Consider the following 18,072-nt stretch of genomic DNA (forward strand, 5'->3'; position numbering starts at 1 on the left):
CAAATAGTTGTACTAAATGTTCTTTTATTTCTTTTAAATAAGGCATTTTAATGTTGTTTTCTGCACTATGATAGCAGTCTGTTTTCAAAAGATAGTTGGAGTTATACTTTGTTCTGATTCACTTTAGGAATAATCTGCTTTTCCTTATTCATGTTACAAGAGAAAAGGTCAAAGAAATCTGAAAAATGATTGAGCCAAATCTAGAGACAGGATTGCAGTCTGTCTTAAGGATATAAAATAGGACATAACTCCAGATGAGGTCCGAGTATGCTCTGACACTGAAACAAAGTGAGTATCTTCTGGGCTGTAGTGAGATTATTCATGTGGCAATGGCAGTATTCTCTTCAAGGTAGATGTCGGTAAATTGTGTGTGTGACTGTTTCCTTTATTTAGATAGTGCTCATAACCCCTGTAGGAGTTCGGTTTAATTCAACAATAGAGATTTCAGCTGTACTTTAATTTTAATTTACACAGCTTTGAACTTTAGTGGTACTTTGAATATGTGTGTACACAAACACTGCCAAATAATACAAGACTTAAAACAGTTTGTAGACTTGGCAGATTTTTAACTGATAGCTAGATACCTGTGGTATACAGGACTTGTAATATTCTCTTATTTAAGCTTCGTAAAATATTTTCAGATACCTATTTTATAGTGTTGACAAAGACTGCTGCTTGACAAAATGGCTACTACTACTAAAACAATTGCCATCATTTGAATTTTTGAATACATGAGCTTATAACCATGCACGTCACGATTTACAGAAATAAGCTCAGGTCTGAGCATCAGAAAAAATCCAGTCTGCACTGTATTTTAAAGATGAAGAAGCAACAAGTCAGAGAATTTTGGTTCTAAGAGCTAGACTTATAAATAAACATTAGACATCTGTGTAAATTTGAACACTCTGTGTAGTAACAAGGAACTACGCATCTCATGAGATTATGGAGTCTCCTTCTCTGGAGATCTTCAAAGCCCACCTGGATGCAACCCTGTCTAACAGCTGTAGGTGACCCTGCTGAGCAGGGGGGTTGGCTAGATGATCTCCAGAGGTCCCTGCCAACCTTACTGATCCTATGATTCTATGATAGTGAGGCTTGGAACAATTTGTGACTGCAGCAGGAGATAGGGAAGACAACAGCTTTTATAGTGAAATACAGAACTCATATTTTGTTTACCTTGAGTGAATGTTCAACTACTAATCAGTACTTGGCAATTTTTTTTCTTGCACACATTTTCTTTTCCAGAACATTCTCCATTCTTGTTATGGTGAGTGACAGAGGGGAGCCAACAGGGCAGAGAGAGAGGACAAGTCGGCAGGGAGAAAGCTTCTCCTGTGTCAGGGTGAACATGGATGACACTGGCAAAGTAGATAGAGCCATGGCTGCAAATCACAGCCTGGGAAGCAGCCTCTCGGCAGAGCCTCAAGTGACTTCAGCAGCTCTGGCAGCTGTGGGTAGGAATATTTTATAACCCTCTCTTTGGGAATTCCTGAACTGCATTACAAAACGCAGCCCACTGAAACCTGAGCCCACAGCTTCAACAGAAAACTGAACCCCATCCCAGAGTAGCCTAGATATGCATTGGTTAAGGCACTTTTCTGGGAAACAGAAGATCTATGTTTAAACCATTTATTCCAAAAGGGAATTAAAACACTCTCCTGCTGACTGACCCTTAGGCTAACTCATACAAGACAGAAACACCCGCCCGTTCTAAAGCAAGCTGCATTTTGCAGAAAGCCCAGAGTAGTGAGGTTTTGTAGCGCAAAACATCTACTATGTCTCTACTATGGAGGGCTACTAAAGGCCAGCTCAGGGGCATGGCTGGAGCTCTGCTGCTTGTGTGGCTAAATGTACATGAGAGGTAAGTGCCCACCCAACTGGAATAAATCATGCAGCACCACTTAAGTAAAGAAAGCCAGTTTCAGCACTTAACAAAACAAAGTTCAGCATAAATCTGTGTACACAATTTTAATCATCTGTCAACATTTTTTTTCCAGACTAAAAAAAAAAAAGCAAAACATTTTACCAGATACTTTCTTCTGTCTTTTGACTTGTTTCCCATTGCACTAGCGATGACTGTATTTTGAGGATTATAAAGTAGTCTACATTTTCCATAAAAAGGTTCTGCTGAAATTCTTACTCAAAGCTAGAAGCAGCATGTTGACTGCCTGGAGATGTGACCCGCACCAAAACCCAACCCCAAATTCGCAGCTGCACCATAAACCCTCACGTCATTTAGAGGACTAGGACGCACTGGGCGGAAATAAGTACAGTGCGGAGGGAGCCCGGCTGCCTCACTGAAGCAGCCCACAAAACCTCGTTTATACCGAAGTGTGTTCTCGTTTGCAGGCGGCTCCGTGCCTGGACATCCCCAGCACGCCCCTCCCGCATTGCCGTGCGGAGATCCCCGCACTTTCTTCGGGGCGCATCCAACCCCGCCTCCTTACATCTTTTACTTTTTCTCCTCCTCCAAAACCAGCCGGAAAAGGGAGGTTTTGGGCGGTGCGCTGCTCGCTCTCTTCCCTTCCCCTTCCGTACCCTGCTCCGCCCCGGGCTGCAGCGCAGCGGGGCCGGCAGGCGGTGAGTGCTGCGGGGGGCTCGGGCCGGCGGGGCGCTGATGCTGAGCTGCGCCGCCTTCCCAGCAAACTGGCTTGCAGCTCTTACACCTCCTGTAGGGTGTAGGCAGGCCTTGATTGCGAAAACACTCCCTGCAGCAATAGAGTGATTAAAAAAAAAAGAAAAAAGAAAAAAAGGACAGCTCTCTACCCTCTCCCCACTCCCTTCTCTTTTTTTTTCTTCCAGTTTCCAGCATGGCTGTGGACTGGCTCGGCTTTGGCTATGCTGCCCTGGTGGCAACAGGAGGGCTTATTGGCTATGCAAAAGCAGGTATGGTGTGCAAGTTGCTTGTCGTGAATCCCTCCTTCCCCACCCCACGCAGCAACATAAATGTATGTGAGCTGATGGCTTCTTACAAAAACTTCCTATCTCGGTGCTCATGCAGATGTAAAGCTTGTCAGGCTGTGCCATGTGTTGATAACTTGCTTCTGTTGGGGTGCGGTGCTTTTCAGTTTGAGCTGGTGCTTTGGGTTGATAAGCCCACAGTTTGCTCTCTGGTGGGTGTTGGTGTACAGCCTCTCTGTTGAGCTCTTTGGGACAACCAACAGAAGTTTGCTTCAGAAAGGCTTTCTCCTTTCCTGTTATTTTAAATATAAGCATTCTATAACTGTTCTGTGTTTTCAAGTGACATGAATCACAAGGGTTTCCCTCCCCCCCTACCCTCTTACAGACTAGTAAGACTCTTTTTAATGGTTGGCATTACCAGTGTCCTGCGTGCTGCAGAGAGAGTTTTCAGAAGGATCCCTTCTACAAGTACAGCTGAACAGCAAAAATCGGTCTTTAAGCTTGTTTCTGTTCCACACTGCTCACGTTAAGCTTACTCCCTAGCCTACACCTTCCCCTTCCTGACCTTTTTCTCAGTTGCTCTCCTCCAGCAGAACTGTGGATTCACCACTGCTGCAGCACAGTCCATTACTGCTTTGGAAATCCCTGAGCCATCTCAGTGCTGGTGATATAATGCGTATTCCTGCATTGCTGAAGTCAATGGGAAGCTTACCGGTGTATCTGACTACATAGCTGCTAACACCTACTCCCTACTGCTTTCTACTGGCTTGCTTTGTCCTTTGGGCTGGGAGTGGAGTTTAGGCCAGGAGGGGCAATACGGAGAACTTAAATAACTAATTTTCTGCATAGTTCTCTGAGCTCATTACAAAACAATAGGCAAGATTATCAATACTATCACTAATGATATTATCCTCTATTCCCAGGTGGGAGGACAAGGTCATGTTGAGGCAAGAAGAAAATCCAGCTCATAGGGTTTTTGAAGGGGGACATGAACTTTATGAGAAATAGTAAAATGGAGGAATTAAAGAGCAAAGGTGCAAGATCAGACAAAAGGACATGTTTGTACAGCAACTTGTAGGGAAATAAAAAAACTTGTCATATCCCTACTAATAACTGGCTGCTTTTTGATAACAAACACTGAATGAGCATGTTTGAAAGAATAGAGAGGAATGATGAAAGAGAGCACAGTCCAGAAGTATAGTTGCTTTATTCTTCACTGTCTACTTTCCATAAGCATATCTGCAAGTGTACAGTCAATCCAGTTGTGGAATAGAGTGACTGTTTTGCTATCCTTATTAAAAATGGAAAAAAATGTAATGGTATTCACAGAGGTTGTTAAATGTAATGATCAGTAGGTAGGCTCTTTAACTGGAAAAGATTTGAAATCTAACGATTATGTGCAGTTGATGATACCTTTTTCTGTTTTGGAGGTGCATTAATGAAGTAAAAGACAACTTTTATATTTTCATGATTCTCCCAAATTGATTAATAATTTGCCATGAAAATGTCTTGGAAGAAGCAAAACAAAATGGAACCTTAATCGATAGATCTAGTTATAAAAGAACAAATCATCTTAGCTTTATTTAGCCACAAAGCCAGTGGCCAGCAGTAGGGGCCTTAGGAAGAATATGATAAGAGGGTAAGCACAAATTGATTTTATTATTATTATTTCCCCCCCTCTTCAGTGTGTTCTCTGGGCCTCTGATGTTTTGGGACCTCCTGAGCCAGAGGTGGTATTATTGTCCTAGTAAGTTTATGTGCCGTAGCTGCTTAAACAATGCCTCAAGGTAAAATTCAAGGATATGACAGCCATTTGTGGGCTTTTAGGCTTGTATAAAGAATTGTAGTTAGTACGTGTTGGTTGCTGAACTGCACTAGGTCTGGAGTAGCTGCTTACTGGAGTGCGTATCTTTTCCTTGCACATGTACAAGGGTATCTTGTGTTGTCTATCATCTTTAATTCTTGCTTTTTTTGTCAAAAGTAGGATCTGAAGCAACATTGCAGCTGCCTTGTTGATAACCGAAGAATTATTATTTTCTTGTAGCAATGTACAGTCTTTCTTCAAGTAACATTGAGAGATCTTTATTAGCTTGGCTTTGCAATCTCCACTCCTTTTATAGGTGACCTAAAGAAATGGAATATACAAAGTATTGCCCTCAATAGCAATAAGTCTGAATTCTCTGTTAGCATTGTTAAGGGCATTCATCACTCACAATAGTCATGATACTTCATTAATTGATGTCATCTATGAATCATCATTTTGGATATGATATCCTTTATCTTCTGATAGCTCAGGATTGTCGTTTGTACTAAGGACTTGATCCAAATGCTAGGTGAGTCCAGGGAATCTTCTTCCAAAGTCAGCAATGACCTTTGAATCAGATCTCAGGCATACTCAAGAGATAGAGCCTCTCTTATTTGACTCCCCATTGCTCTTTGGCAACTTCTTATTTGTCTGAATACTCTCCTGCCCAGTTTAGCTTACAAATCCTTCTTTCTGATCTTGCACCTTTGCTCTTTAATTCCTCCAGTTTACTGCTTCCCATAAAATTCTGAAATCATATTGTTGAAATAACATATTTCATTTCACACAAAGATCATGCTGATTCTTAAGCTTTTCTCACTAGTTTTTGCATCATAAGTATATCGATGGCTTTGCTGTTAAAGAATTAAACACGTTTGTATCTTATGCAAGAGTATTTGAACATGGTTCTTCATTCAGCTCAGCATAGTCTTAATAACTTAAGAAAACTAATCTGCTTAATAAGAGTGAATGCTCATTTTTTTGTTATCACCTGTTTTATAGAATATCAGCAGTTGAACAGATTTTTTTTCCTTAGCTTCTAATAAATACAATGTCTTTGATTCATTCAGGTAGTGTCCCATCTCTAGCTGCTGGCCTTCTCTTTGGGAGTTTTGCTGGACTGGGTGCCTATCAGCTCTCACAGAATCCAAATAATGTATGGATTTCTCTGAGTAAGTCTTCTGGAATTTTATTTATGTGGGATTATATTTACTCAAATAACTGGGTACTTAAAATGACTACATAGAAGTGCAATAGTCACTGTACAAGAGTTAATCTGATGATGTTACAAATTACACGGAATCACAGAATTGTTGAGGTTGGAAGGGACCTCTGCAGATCATCTAGTCCAACCTTCCTGCTCAAGTAGGGTCTCCCAGAGCATGTTAGACAGGATCGTATCCAGGTGGGTTTTGAATATCTCCAGAGAAGGAGACTCCACAAGCTCTCTAGGAAACCTGTTCCAGTGCTCTGTCACTCTCACAGTGAGGAAATTCTCCGTCACATTCAGGCAGAACTTCCTGTGATTCAGTTTTTGCCCATTGCCTCTAGTCCTTTCACATGGAACAACTGAAAAGACTTTAGCCCCATCCCCTTGACACTCTCACTTCAGGTGCTTGTACACATTGATAAGATCCCCCCTCAGTCTTCTCTTCCCCAGGCTGAAGAGGCCCAGCTCTCACAGCCTTTCCTCATAGGGCAGGTGCTCCAGTCCTCTGATCAGCCTCACAACCTGATGCTGGACTCTCTCCAGTAGCCCCATGTCTCTCTTGTACTGGGGAGCCCAGAACTGGACACAGTACTTAAGATGAGGCCTCCCCAGGGCTGAGTGGAGGGGCAGGATCACCTCTCTCAACCTACTGGCAAAACCCTTCCTAATGCACCGCAGGATAGCACTGGCCTTCTTGGCTGCAAGGGCACTTTGCTGGCTCATGGTTAACTTGTCATCCACCAGCACTCCCAGGTCCTCTGCAGAGCTGCTTTCCAGCAGGTCAGCCCCCAGCTTGTACTGGTGCCTAGAGTTATTTCTCCCTAGGTGCAGGACTCTGCACTTGCCCTTGTTGAATCTCATGAGGTTCCTCTCCGCCCAGCTCTCCAGCCTGTCCAGGTCTCTCTGAATGGCAGCACAGCCCTGTGGTGTATCAGCCACTCCTCCCAGCCTGGTATCATTGGCAAACTTGCTGAGGAGGCACTCTGACCCCTCATCCAGGTCGCTGATGAAAAAGTTGAACAGGATGGGACCCAGCCGTGAGCCGCGGGGGACTCCACTAGCCACAGGCCTCCAGCTAGACTCTGCACCACCTGATGACAACCCTCTGAGATCTGTCTTTCAGCCAGTTCTCAATCCACTTCACAGTCCACTTGTATAACCCACACTTTCTGAGTTTATATAGGAGAACGTTATGGGAGACTGTCGAAAGCCTTGCTGAAGTAAGGTACACAACATCCACTGCTCTCCGCTCATCTACCCAGCCAGTCATGCCATCAAAGAAGGCTATCAGATTGGTTAAGCAGGATTTCCCCTTGGTGAATCCATGCTGACTACTCCTGATCACCTTCTTTTCCTCCATATGCTTGGAGATGACATCCAGAATGAGCTGTTCCATCACCTTTCTAGGGATGGCGATGAGGCTGACATGCCTATAGTTGCCTGGGTCCTCCTTCTTGCCCTTTTTGAAGACTGAAGTGACACTGGCTTTCTTCCAGTCCTCAGGCACCTCTCCAGTTCTCCAGGACCTTTCAAAGATGATGGAGAGCAGCCTGGCAACAACATCCGCCAGCTCCCTCAATACCTGTGGGTGCATCCCATCAGGGCCCATGGATTTTTGGATGTCAGCATTCTTATAATCCTCCCAAGTAGCCTGTCTCCTCTTCCACATTCTGTGTACTTTCTTCTTCTGTTGGAGTTTTGTCAGGAGCTCCTTGCTCATCCATGCCAATCTCCTGTCCCCTTTGCTGGACTTCTTTCTCCTTGGGATGCACTGCTCTTGAGCTTGGAGGAAGTGATGTTTGAATACAAGCCAGTTCTCCTGGACCTCCCTTCCTTCTAGGACCTTAACCCATGAGATTCCTCCAAGTAGGTCTCTGAAGAGCCAAAAGTCCGCTCTCCTGAAGTCCAGGGTTGCAGTCCTGCTTATTGTCTTTACTTCTTTCATGCAGCATCCTGAACTCCACCATCTCATGGTCACTGCAGCCAAGGCTGCCCCCAGCCTTCACATCTCGTTGTTGGTTAGAACAAGGTCCAGCAGGACACCCTTCCTTGTAGGCTCCCCCACTATCTGTGTCAAGAAGTTATCATCAATGCACGGCAGCAGCCTCCTGGACTGTTTGTGCCTACTGTGTTGTCCTTCCAGCAGATATCGGGGTAGTTGAAGTCTCCCATGAGAACCAGAGCCTGTGATCATAAGGCTGCTTCTAGCTGTCTGTAGAAGGCCTTGTTGACTTCCTCTTCCTGGTCAGGTGGCCTGTAGTAGACACCCACAACAGTGGGTGTCTCCCACCTTAGCCTGTCCTTTGATCTTCACCCATAGGCTCTCGACTGGCTCCTCCTCCACCCCTAGGCAGAGCTCAATGCATTCCAGTTGCTCTCTCCAATCTGGAACTCCACCACCTCGCCTTCCTGGCCTGTCTTTCCTAAAAAGCACATAGCCATCCATGACAACATTGAGTTTAATTTAGAGTTAAATTGAGTTTAAATTAGACCTTTAAACCTGTTCCCCTGGAGCAGGAACAGTTAACAACACTTAGTTGTTTTTATTTTTTTTTAAAGGGTGTTTTGAAAATACATATTTAAAAACCACTTTGGTGTGTCTTGCTCAGCATTTTCTCACTGTGTTCCTTCTTTCTGCATCCCTTTTATTTGAAGCATAAAATGCTTTGGATGACAATTTGAACTTATACTGTTGTTCCTCTTGGCAACAGGAGAAGAGAATATCTGTTATTCATCATGTTATTCATATTCATGGAAAATGTGTGCTAGGATAAACTGATACAGTAAACTCATATGGTAAAATAAATCAAAACACCATTATTTCACTTACTTTACCAAAAAATGAGGTACACATTTTGTGTTTAAAAACTTGTATGTACTATGACATGTGTCTCCAGAATGTGATCTTTGTCTTTATGTCCACACAGCACTCAGGCACAATCAAGTTAAGACAGCTTAGCATGTGATCATCTATTGCTTTAACCTGTGCGTGCATAAAGCCCATGCCAGCTGCAAAATAATACAACTTGAACTTAACTCTTGTTCACTAGTAAGTTAGGGTAACTTGCAATTGAAATAGGGTGAGAATATACTCGTAAATAATTTCTGCAGCTCCTGGTGTCTACCACTTGTTAGACTGCTTTAACTTAGATACTTGTAAGTGCACATTTGGCCACTATTTGTGTTTTAGTTGTATCCTCTCTGTCCTTGATCTGATTCCTTCACTAGGACCAAGGATGGGCTGGGTCCTTCAGCAATGTAACAGTTTTGCATCATGCAGGGAGCAATAATAGGGAATGCTTGTTCCAGCCACTCTTTTATGTGGTGCTGTTATGTTATCGCTGGATAGCAGCTACATGCTAAGGCTAAGGATTTCATTGGTGTGTTTTCTGCATATTTTTTGTAGTAATCAATCTTTCTTTGAGATACAGTGTTCCAGGGATTGCCCTTCCTCTTTTATTGGCTCAGTGAAACTGCTTGGCTCCTGTCTCAATGTCAAGCAGTCAAGATGGATGGTATTCACTCTTTGATATCAGATAACGGAAAGCAGTACAGCTTTCAGGGGTTGGTAGTGCTTAGCACTTAAACAGCACAACTGCTTGTCAAAGTCTTTTGCAAATATAAATCAGTTAATTCTTCAACAGTAGGAGTTAGGCAAGAAAATGCTATCTCCCTCTTCAAGAAGTGGGGGAATTACATGCACAGGTTTAGTGATTTTTGCTAGGGTGCTAGGAAAGAGTTGGTTCCAAAGCAATGTGGTATAAGTTATTCCCAGGCTCCAAAGCAGCATGTTTTACCAAAGAAACTTGGGAAGGACACGAGTATATAGAGTGCATTGTCTGCTAGAACTCATTTTTGAATATTTATTCTTTCCATACTAAGACATTCAAAAGTTTACACAATTTATTGACTCTTTTTGGCCACCACATAAAATAATCCTGTTTCACTCTTTTAATTTATATTACTTATCTCTGTTCCATTGCTTCTGAACAAGCATCTCTCTCACATGTACATCTCTGCTGACTGAACTCTTTAATTTCTCATTTAAGTTACATCTGGAACATTGACTGCCGTCATGGGAATGAGATTTTACAACTCTGGAAAATTCATGCCTGCAGGGTTAATTGCTGGTGTCAGGTACAATACAAATATAGAGAGTATATACATATTTCAACCCCCTATATGTGATTTCTTTTCTTGCTTAACTTTGATCAAATAAATTGCATTTTATATGTCTTTTTATGTTTTCTCTGCATCAGTTACATAGGAAATACTTGATAATGAATTGACAAATTATTATTATTATTGTTTAATTTTGGGAACTTATAATGTGTTTTTCCCCCATAAACAGTTTGCTAATGGTTGGAAGATTAGCACTGAAAATGATGGAAAAACCACACGATAAGTAGTTTTGCAGCTTAATCTCTGAATAAGGAAACCTGAGAATGAAGATGCAGGAATGCAGAAGAAAAAGGATGGAAAAGTTTTCTATATCAAGACAGCTTATTTTTTAATAATGGGAAAGAAAATTATGAGAGTTTTTTTTATATATATACAAGATGCCATTTGTTTCAAAGATCATTTGTAGAGCTGTTGTTGTGTGGTAAGATACTGGTCTTGGTTTCCAAACACATCTCAGTGTATTTCAACTCTTCCAGTTTTTATATTCCAAAATAAACTGATGACATGTATGAAGCAGGGAGGACTCATATTTAAGAAAGTATCCATAAAGAGTCACATGAGTGGCTGGCCAAATACAGCACTATGGTATCTCATGCCTTTTATCCTGCGTGTTACAGTATGCTTTCCCTGCTTGCATTCTAAGTTGTAAGACCATAAGTGTATAACACCAAACAGATCTTTTTATTGTGGAATGATGTTAAAAGAGAATGGCTCTTCTACAAATAAAATCTGTTATAAGACTTTACTGGCATGTTTTTGTGTCCTTTCTGTGTGTATGGGGTTGGAGGTATTTTTTACCTTCTTACTTTCTTCTCAGTGAAATTCTTTACAGTGGACTTTTACCTAAGTGCAGTCTTTTCATGATATTTAAAAATCACTTTTTAAATGGAGGTACAGAAGAGGAAATTAGGTTGGGGCCTTCAGTAATGCTGCATTAAAGCCCTCTTTAGAAAGAAATTTACACCATGGATTAACTGAGCAAGATATGTGTTAGGCTAAATGAATAGTTAAACGTTATCTATCCAAAGGACCGTATAATCAGAATTGAACAGGATAATATCATACAGTTCTGATTTTACAGGTTTAGTTGGCTACCAAATGTATCATCATTTTTTTTTCTTTTTATCACATACAGTGATGGTTATGCCTCTCAGATCTGCTTTTACTAGGAAACCTTGGGGTTGGGAGAATTCCGCATTCTTGTACGGTGCCCAATGATGTGAGTGTAGAAAAGGAATCAGCAGCACCTGTCATCTGACCCTGTAGTTTTAAATTGTTTCTCCTGTGCTCTGTCTCCCAGCTCTGTTGGCAGAAGCACAACTAGTAGAGTCTTAGCATTTCAATGAAAAAGAATTGCAAGAAATGCGTAAAAGAAAATCTTTTTTCAACATAAACCTCTAAAGAGTTTTTAAAAGTTACTAGGATTCTTGCTGTTTGTAACTCTACTTGTATTTTAAAGTGATACTTTATTTAGTGACTATTTAGAATTTCCTTTTGGGATGAGTACGCCATTGATTATATCAAACCTTTGTTAATTGCATAACATCTAATTATGGCAAATTAGGTTTAAAACATAACTTAAATTTTATGCACAGTAATCACATTCCTATAAAATATTTTCTATTTTGTAGTGCTTAAAGGAAATTTTAAACAATTCTCTCTGGAACTACATAAAGCTAACTTTAAACTACATAATTGTTCCATTTTATTGGTCACTTCAAAGCTTATATTTCCTGTTTGGAAGACACTGCTTTGACAGTATTGAGCCACAGTGGCATTTCATCACAGTGTCTTCATTTGATGAAAATCCCTGTAGCAGTAGTAGAAATAAATAATCACAGATGTATAAATGATGGGCCAATTATGATATCCATGTTATTAATTTTCTTTGCAATCTTAACGAAAGCTATGAAATTATGAAATTCATTCTAGCTTTTTGAACATGCTTCATATTGTGACCTCTCTTGTTTCTAGACACTTACCCATAAATAACCTGTTGAGTACAGGAGAGGTCTGCTGGGAGTACCATAAAAAAAAAAGTGAAAATATGTCTGAAATTCTAGTCTTAGTTAAATCATAATCTCTTGTGACTATCCTGTAGGCAAAATCCAACAGAAGTTTTATAACGACCTTTGTGTTTTTAGATCACCATGTGTAATTGAATAGACTGTTCTGTCTGCTGTAGAATTTTCTGGAACCATTCAAAAATTAGAGATTAATATCCCTTCTACAGATTGCTTATGCTTCTAGGATGATTTCTTTTCTTTTCTCTTCTCTTTTCTTCTCTTTTCTTCTCTTTTCTTCTCTTTTCTTTTTTCTCCTCTCCTCTCCTCTCCTGTCCTCTCCTCTCCTCTCCTCTCCTCTCCTCTCCTTTTTGCAGACCTGTAAGATCTTCTTTCCTATTTTCTTCTGAAGATTTTTTTTTTCACTGAGGTTGAGCTCTGTTTAAATTGAGATTATTACATTTGTACAGAATTCACTGTGACTGTGTCATGGCTTCAGCAAAACTTCACACTGTTAAGTCAAATTTTATGTAATATTTTGCAAGAGTGATTTTTTTAGGAAATTAATTGTTGAAGTAATTCTCAAATTAAGGCTAATTCAAAGCACACTGAAAATAAAAACAAGGTTGTTTACCATCTTTAATATTCTGAAATGAATACCGCTTTTTTAAAGATATGCAACAACAGGAAACTAGTCTTACAATGCACAGACTGCAGCAAATCCTTTTCTTTATTCCTCGGAGTGGAAACCCAGACCCTCTATTCACTGTGTTGCTGTCACATACAGAGTGCCTGGTGGAAGCCAGGTGGCAATAAGAAATGTTAAGTACTTCACACCTCTCTTGAGCCAAGGTGGCTGGCTCAAGACTTCAGGGAGAAATTTCCTCTACACTTTGGTGGTAGAGTGGGCTCTTGAAAGGAGGTGCTGGCCCCTAGACCTCCTGAGGGTGATGTATAAGAATAGCTGTCTAATGTATTAGCAGGTGGTTACCACAAGTCCTGAAATGTGAGGGGCCTCGGGCTCCGTTCAGTTCCCACCTCCAGGGAGGTTCAAACCCCCTTTCCCAGAGAGGCCTCGATGCCTCAGGCCATGGGATATCCCACACGGGGAATATTGCTTTGGGAAGCCATGCTACAGTGCAGAAGAGAGTGCAAAGTTTCTGGGGCCCATGGAAAAGGGAGCAACTGTTTTCTAGTGTCCTTTTAAAGCTAAGTAGTAACTGGCAAAAATACAGAAACAGTCCTGAAATCGGTGAGTGGAATCCAGGTCATGCTCTTCCCAGGTGGAGGAGCCATGAGATGACCTAAATTTCACCTGTGTTGTATGTTTCCTGTTGGCAAACCTTAGGTTCTTCCCCATTCAGGATGTTATTCAGGGCCTTTCAATTATTCTTCAAAGTCTTCTAGTGGTGCATTTTTCTTTGGGTCGATTAGACCCAAGCATTTAGGGAGGGCCCCATTTCTGAGACCCTTCGGGTTGAGGTGTGAGAAGGGTACTGAGTAGCTCACCGGGGCATCAGTGGACACATACAAAGTGGGAATGTTACATGCCACTCAGTGGAGATGTGAGCAAAGATTTTTTTGTAGGTCATAATTTTGTATACTGAGGTGCTTCGACCATGCCTTAGTCTTTGTGGGTACAGCACAGAGCCATCTAATACAGCAATAATGTACGAACGTTCAATTGCAGCAATAAATTGAGAGGAGAAAAAGCATTATTTTTACTCATCTATCAATAGATGTCACACCCTAAGCTGGTCTTTCAATTAATGTGACTCACAACTAGCAAAAATCCCTTTAATTTAATACTAGATATGTGATGTTATAATAATACGAGAATACAAGTGGTGTTACACTAGTATTACAGGCAGAAAAATGTCTTTTAAAGGCCTAGCAAAGGAGAAGAATGAGGAGGAAGGAAGAATATTTAAAGTGAAACAGCTTAGAAAGGAAATAGTCATGGGCTGTCCTACTTACCCTTGTTCTAACAACATAGCACATGACTCTGTTTTTAATGCAGAGCGTATCCCCTAGCTCTCATTCTGCTGCAGGCTTCGAAAGTGCAATTTGCCATGTCCTAGTTCTGTCAGTCATTGTAGTGGGAGCTGTTGGCACTCTGTCATCCCCGGCTGAGGGTTGGTCCCTGCTGAAACTAATATGGCCTGAAGTGTTAAGCAATTACCGCTTTGTGGTGCTAGAATTCCTAGCTTCTTGGCATTATATTCATGCTTTCTGACTGAACAATTTAATTACCTGGAAAAATGGGAGGGGAAAAAAAGGGCAGCAGAACCTCCAGGCAGTCAGTGTAGAAAGAGAAAAGTCTTTGTTTCTTCAAAATCTCTACAGTAAAAACTGCAATATGTTGCTTCAATAATGGCGCTGAGACATCCAGACATCTCATCTTCTCTCCTGCTTCCTTGAAATGCCATGCTGGAGCAGGTCAAAATGCTCATGCTTTGGTGCCATAACCCCAGCTCAATCCAGTGTCACAAGTGACTTCAGATGTTCTTTTTATCCTTCCCGTGCCTCTCTTCTGAACCTGTGAAATGGAGATAATTTCTTCTTTATCATCTACTGCACACAGTTTGCCTGTCTGCTATTTCCTGTCTTTTACTGGGTGCTTACACAGGATATTATAAAATACGTTCCCTACCACAGAAGCAAGAATTGGTAGATCTGGCACTGTTTCATTGCTGGTAATTAACATAGTCTGTCCTTGTTTTAATTCTATGCTATTTAAAAAATATATGAAGAATCATGTAGGACAAAAGGTATATTTTCTTGGAATCCATGGTGTGATTTAGCCACTAGCTGGGAGAGCAATGGACTATATTTTGGAGGTGAACTCAGACAGACTATCATAGTTGGGATGTGAGTGGCTTATTTCGTGATTATAAAGGTGTCACTTGATCTTTCTGGACATGGTATTATCCCCCCGGCGCTCACCAGAGGGTGGTCCTGCTTCCGTTCTGTCATTTCATTGCTGTTAGCATTTGCCCGGTATTTTGAGATCCTCTCCAGAAAGTACTAACTTGAATTTGGTTTTTAATACTATAACGCTCTGTTATTTAATTTTCAGGGACGAAGAAAGTGTTCAGGGTTTCGGGGATGAGATTAAAAGGGGGATGGTCCCTTCCTTTGGTGGGTTTCCTCCTCTGTCGCATCCTGCCCCTCATGCCACCCTCAGGGGCAGGGCTTGGGGAGGGGGCGCAGCTCTACCTGAGGTCAGCGGTACTACGGGGAGAGCTGGACTGACGTGGGCTGCGGAAAGCGCCCTGAGCGGCACATCGAGGAAGGGAAGGAGGGCTGGGATTAGGTACTGGGTCTCTCTAAGAGAGGCTGTTTTCTCAGCTTTTTTCTTAGTCTCATGAGCTGCTGTGGAAATGAAACAGAAACCTTCAGAGTCATTCCTCTAGGGACCACAACAGTTGTGGAAATGCTTAGTTATTACTATGAATACTCCAGCAAAAAGGAAGGTGGTTGAATGGAGACGTCACATCTGCTACCCTAAACGTGCAAATGGGAAGGAAGGGCAGAACTTTCTGATTTTAGTACATCTTTAATCATCAGAATACACAACCTCCTCATATCTCTGTTGCAGTTTGCACCAAAGCTACGTGAAGATCAGCCTCACGATGCAAAAGAAAGTTTAACGGCCGTAGCTGAAAGCAGAGGTTCATGAGCTGCTTGTCAGGTGGCGTTCCTGCCACGGTCCTCCGGGGCTGCGGAGAGCCCCCCGCTGCCCCCTCCCAGGCTGCCGTGGCCGGAAAAGCTTCTGTACCACCAGCCGTGCATGCGTATAGATACGAACGCTGAACTACAAACGGAAGGCAAAATAAAGCACGCTGTTCCCCGCGCACCTTTGCGTTCTGGCCTCCGTCTCGCAGGGTTTCTTCGGGTTTATCAGCGTTTGAGTATTTGCACCGGTGCTGGATGCAGAGTGAGTTTGGGAAGGAGAGGAGGGCCCGCTGGCCGCGCGGGTTTGCCGGCAGCCCGGCTGCGTGCTGAGCCAAGAGAGGGCGGCAGTGCTGCTCAGATGAAGCTGATGCTCTGCCAGAGCAGAGGCACAGCAGGCTGGGCACCTCTTTAGAGAGGTAGGCAAGGCTGACTGAGGATAAACAGTGCTCACCTCCCTCTAATTTGGGCAACGTGGTGTTTAACTGGTTATCCAAGCTGGAAAACCCAAAGAAGAGCACGTACTCATACTTACTCATCCCCCAAATGCCAGAGAGGGAGGGCATCCACCTCCTCCATCATTACCTGTGTGCCCATCTCAGGAACGAAAGGACGTGATTAGGGGGCTTCCCTCGCCAAGCAGGTTATACAGTCCCAAATTAGTGCTGCCAAGGAACTAGTAATAATCACACGAAGAAGGAAAATAAAACCATCCTGCCATTCTTCCTATACTTCCCGAAGGCAGCCGCTTCCTAACCATATTTGAAGATCGGCTCAGGCTTGCAAAATTTAGTCCAGCTTACATCAAGAAATAAAATCAGCCTGCATGCAATCTGCAGGTTGAATCAGCTTGTCTCATGCATGGAAGAGATTTAGGAAGACATGCCTCTTTCTCTAGACACATCTACGACCCATATAAACAGCAGAGCTTCACAAGCTGTTGTGCTACGTAATCAGGGAGAGGATGCTGGACATGTCTCTTCCAAGGTGATGCTCTTTCAGCAGTGGTATAATAACAGCAGGGAATAGTTGGAATCAAATATCTGCTGTTCACATGAGAGCATCCATATGTAGGAGAATTACTGGATGTGCTGAAAGCCCCTCTCTCCCGCCTCTGTTCCCTGATAAACCTGAACATAACTTCCTCTGGGCACGGGCCAAGTATTACTTTATTAGTATGCAGCACTGCAGCCAGCAGGGCAGAAAAATACACACCAGCAGGAGAGAAGAAAGACGAATAGCAGCAGGAGCAAAGTAAACGCTTTTAAATTCTGGGCTGAAATTTCTCTCTGCTGAAATTCCTGCCGCCACCCTCCCCCCGTAGGAAGGAACAGGCATGTGTTGTGTTTTGAGGACACATTCCCAGTGGGCCATAAATAATCATACTAGACTGCTCCACAAATGTCTCGGTGCCTGCCGGCAAGGATGATGGGGACCTAGACCTAGTTTGGGGCCAAGAGGTGCTGTTGTAAAACACAGAAGTAATCATAAGGTTATTAAATAGTATTTTAAGGCAATATCATGTTTTTAATCTGTCTGTCAGGTTATGACATCTATAGTGTTTTGAGGTGAGAGTGAGATTGATTCACTTACCCAAGATGTTTCCAAAACAATAATGGGCCCTAAATTGAAAGTTAGGGGAAATTTTCTGTGATGGGCATTAAGAATCCGAGTACCATGTCACTGAATGACAAACTTAAAAATGCTCTAAAAATACCCTAATCTGCACAGCTGTTGTGAAAATTATCCTTCTGGAGCTCCGGGTAGTTAGTATCCCTGTGTCTAACACTGTGCTAGGTGCTCTGTTGTGCATTGCTTTGGTCCTATATTCAGCAATGCCTTCAGGTCCCAAAGCCTGACTTTGCATCCAGGCAGCATTTGCATCAGCTGAGGGATCATCTCCAGGTCTTCTCCTATATCTGCAACTATCGTCTTATCCCTCCTGAGCAATGAAGATCATCTCTTTGCTTTATGTGTTTTTCCCCAGATATTTTGTAACTTTTTTTTCAAGATGTTTGCCTTGTGCTGGTTCTTTCCATCCACCTCCTTGCTGAAAGCTGGTTCTTTTTCTGTGATTACCACAGTATGTAAGTAGGCAATTTTTGCTCTCTTCTGGCCCTGCTTCTACATAGAAGTGACCGAAGAGAGTCCCCAGCACCTCTGTCCTACATGTGCACAAACTGCCATTCTCTACTCCCAGGTTTTTCCTAATCCACCACAGTCTAACTGTTCATTATCCTCACTCGCTTTGTCACGGCATGGGTAAAACGTAAGTCCTCAATGCCACAAGGTCATAC

General features: G+C 42.3%; 1 protein-coding gene across 3 annotated transcripts; it reads left to right on the forward strand.

Annotated features, from left to right (window-relative positions):
- The first annotated feature begins 166 nt into the window (after nt 1-166).
- Nucleotides 167-10,842, forward strand: LOC134137231 (transmembrane protein 14C-like). 3 transcript variants are annotated; one of them, XM_062569966.1, is made up of 5 exons: nt 167-288; nt 1,246-1,454; nt 2,803-2,886; nt 5,776-5,877; nt 10,267-10,842. In XM_062569966.1, exons 2-5 carry the CDS (start codon nt 1,265-1,267, stop codon nt 10,272-10,274), a joined length of 384 nt encoding a protein of 127 aa, XP_062425950.1. In that variant the 5' UTR covers nt 167-288; nt 1,246-1,264; the 3' UTR covers nt 10,275-10,842. The 3 variants fall into 3 exon arrangements, with proteins under 3 accessions (XP_062425950.1, XP_062425948.1, XP_062425949.1); XM_062569964.1 differs by lacking the exon at nt 167-288 and adding an exon at nt 9,965-10,052 and having other exon boundaries at nt 1,334-1,454; XM_062569965.1 differs by lacking the exons at nt 167-288; nt 1,246-1,454 and adding exons at nt 2,592-2,678; nt 9,965-10,052.
- The last annotated feature ends 7,230 nt before the right edge of the window (nt 10,843-18,072 follow it).

The sequence above is a fragment of the Rhea pennata genome, chromosome 2 (assembly GCF_028389875.1).
Source record: "Rhea pennata isolate bPtePen1 chromosome 2, bPtePen1.pri, whole genome shotgun sequence".
NCBI lineage: Eukaryota > Metazoa > Chordata > Aves > Rheiformes > Rheidae > Rhea > Rhea pennata.

Coding starts and splice junctions, on each gene's coding strand:
- LOC134137231 (XM_062569964.1), top strand. CDS start 1,349: ATGGATGACACTGGCAAAGTAGATAGAGCCATGGCTGCAAATCACAGC. Junction 2,887..5,775: donor TATTGGCTATGCAAAAGCAG/GTATGGTGTGCA, acceptor TGATTCATTCAG/GTAGTGTCCCATCTCTAGCT. Junction 5,878..9,964: donor TAATGTATGGATTTCTCTGA/GTAAGTCTTCTG, acceptor TTCTCATTTAAG/TTACATCTGGAACATTGACT.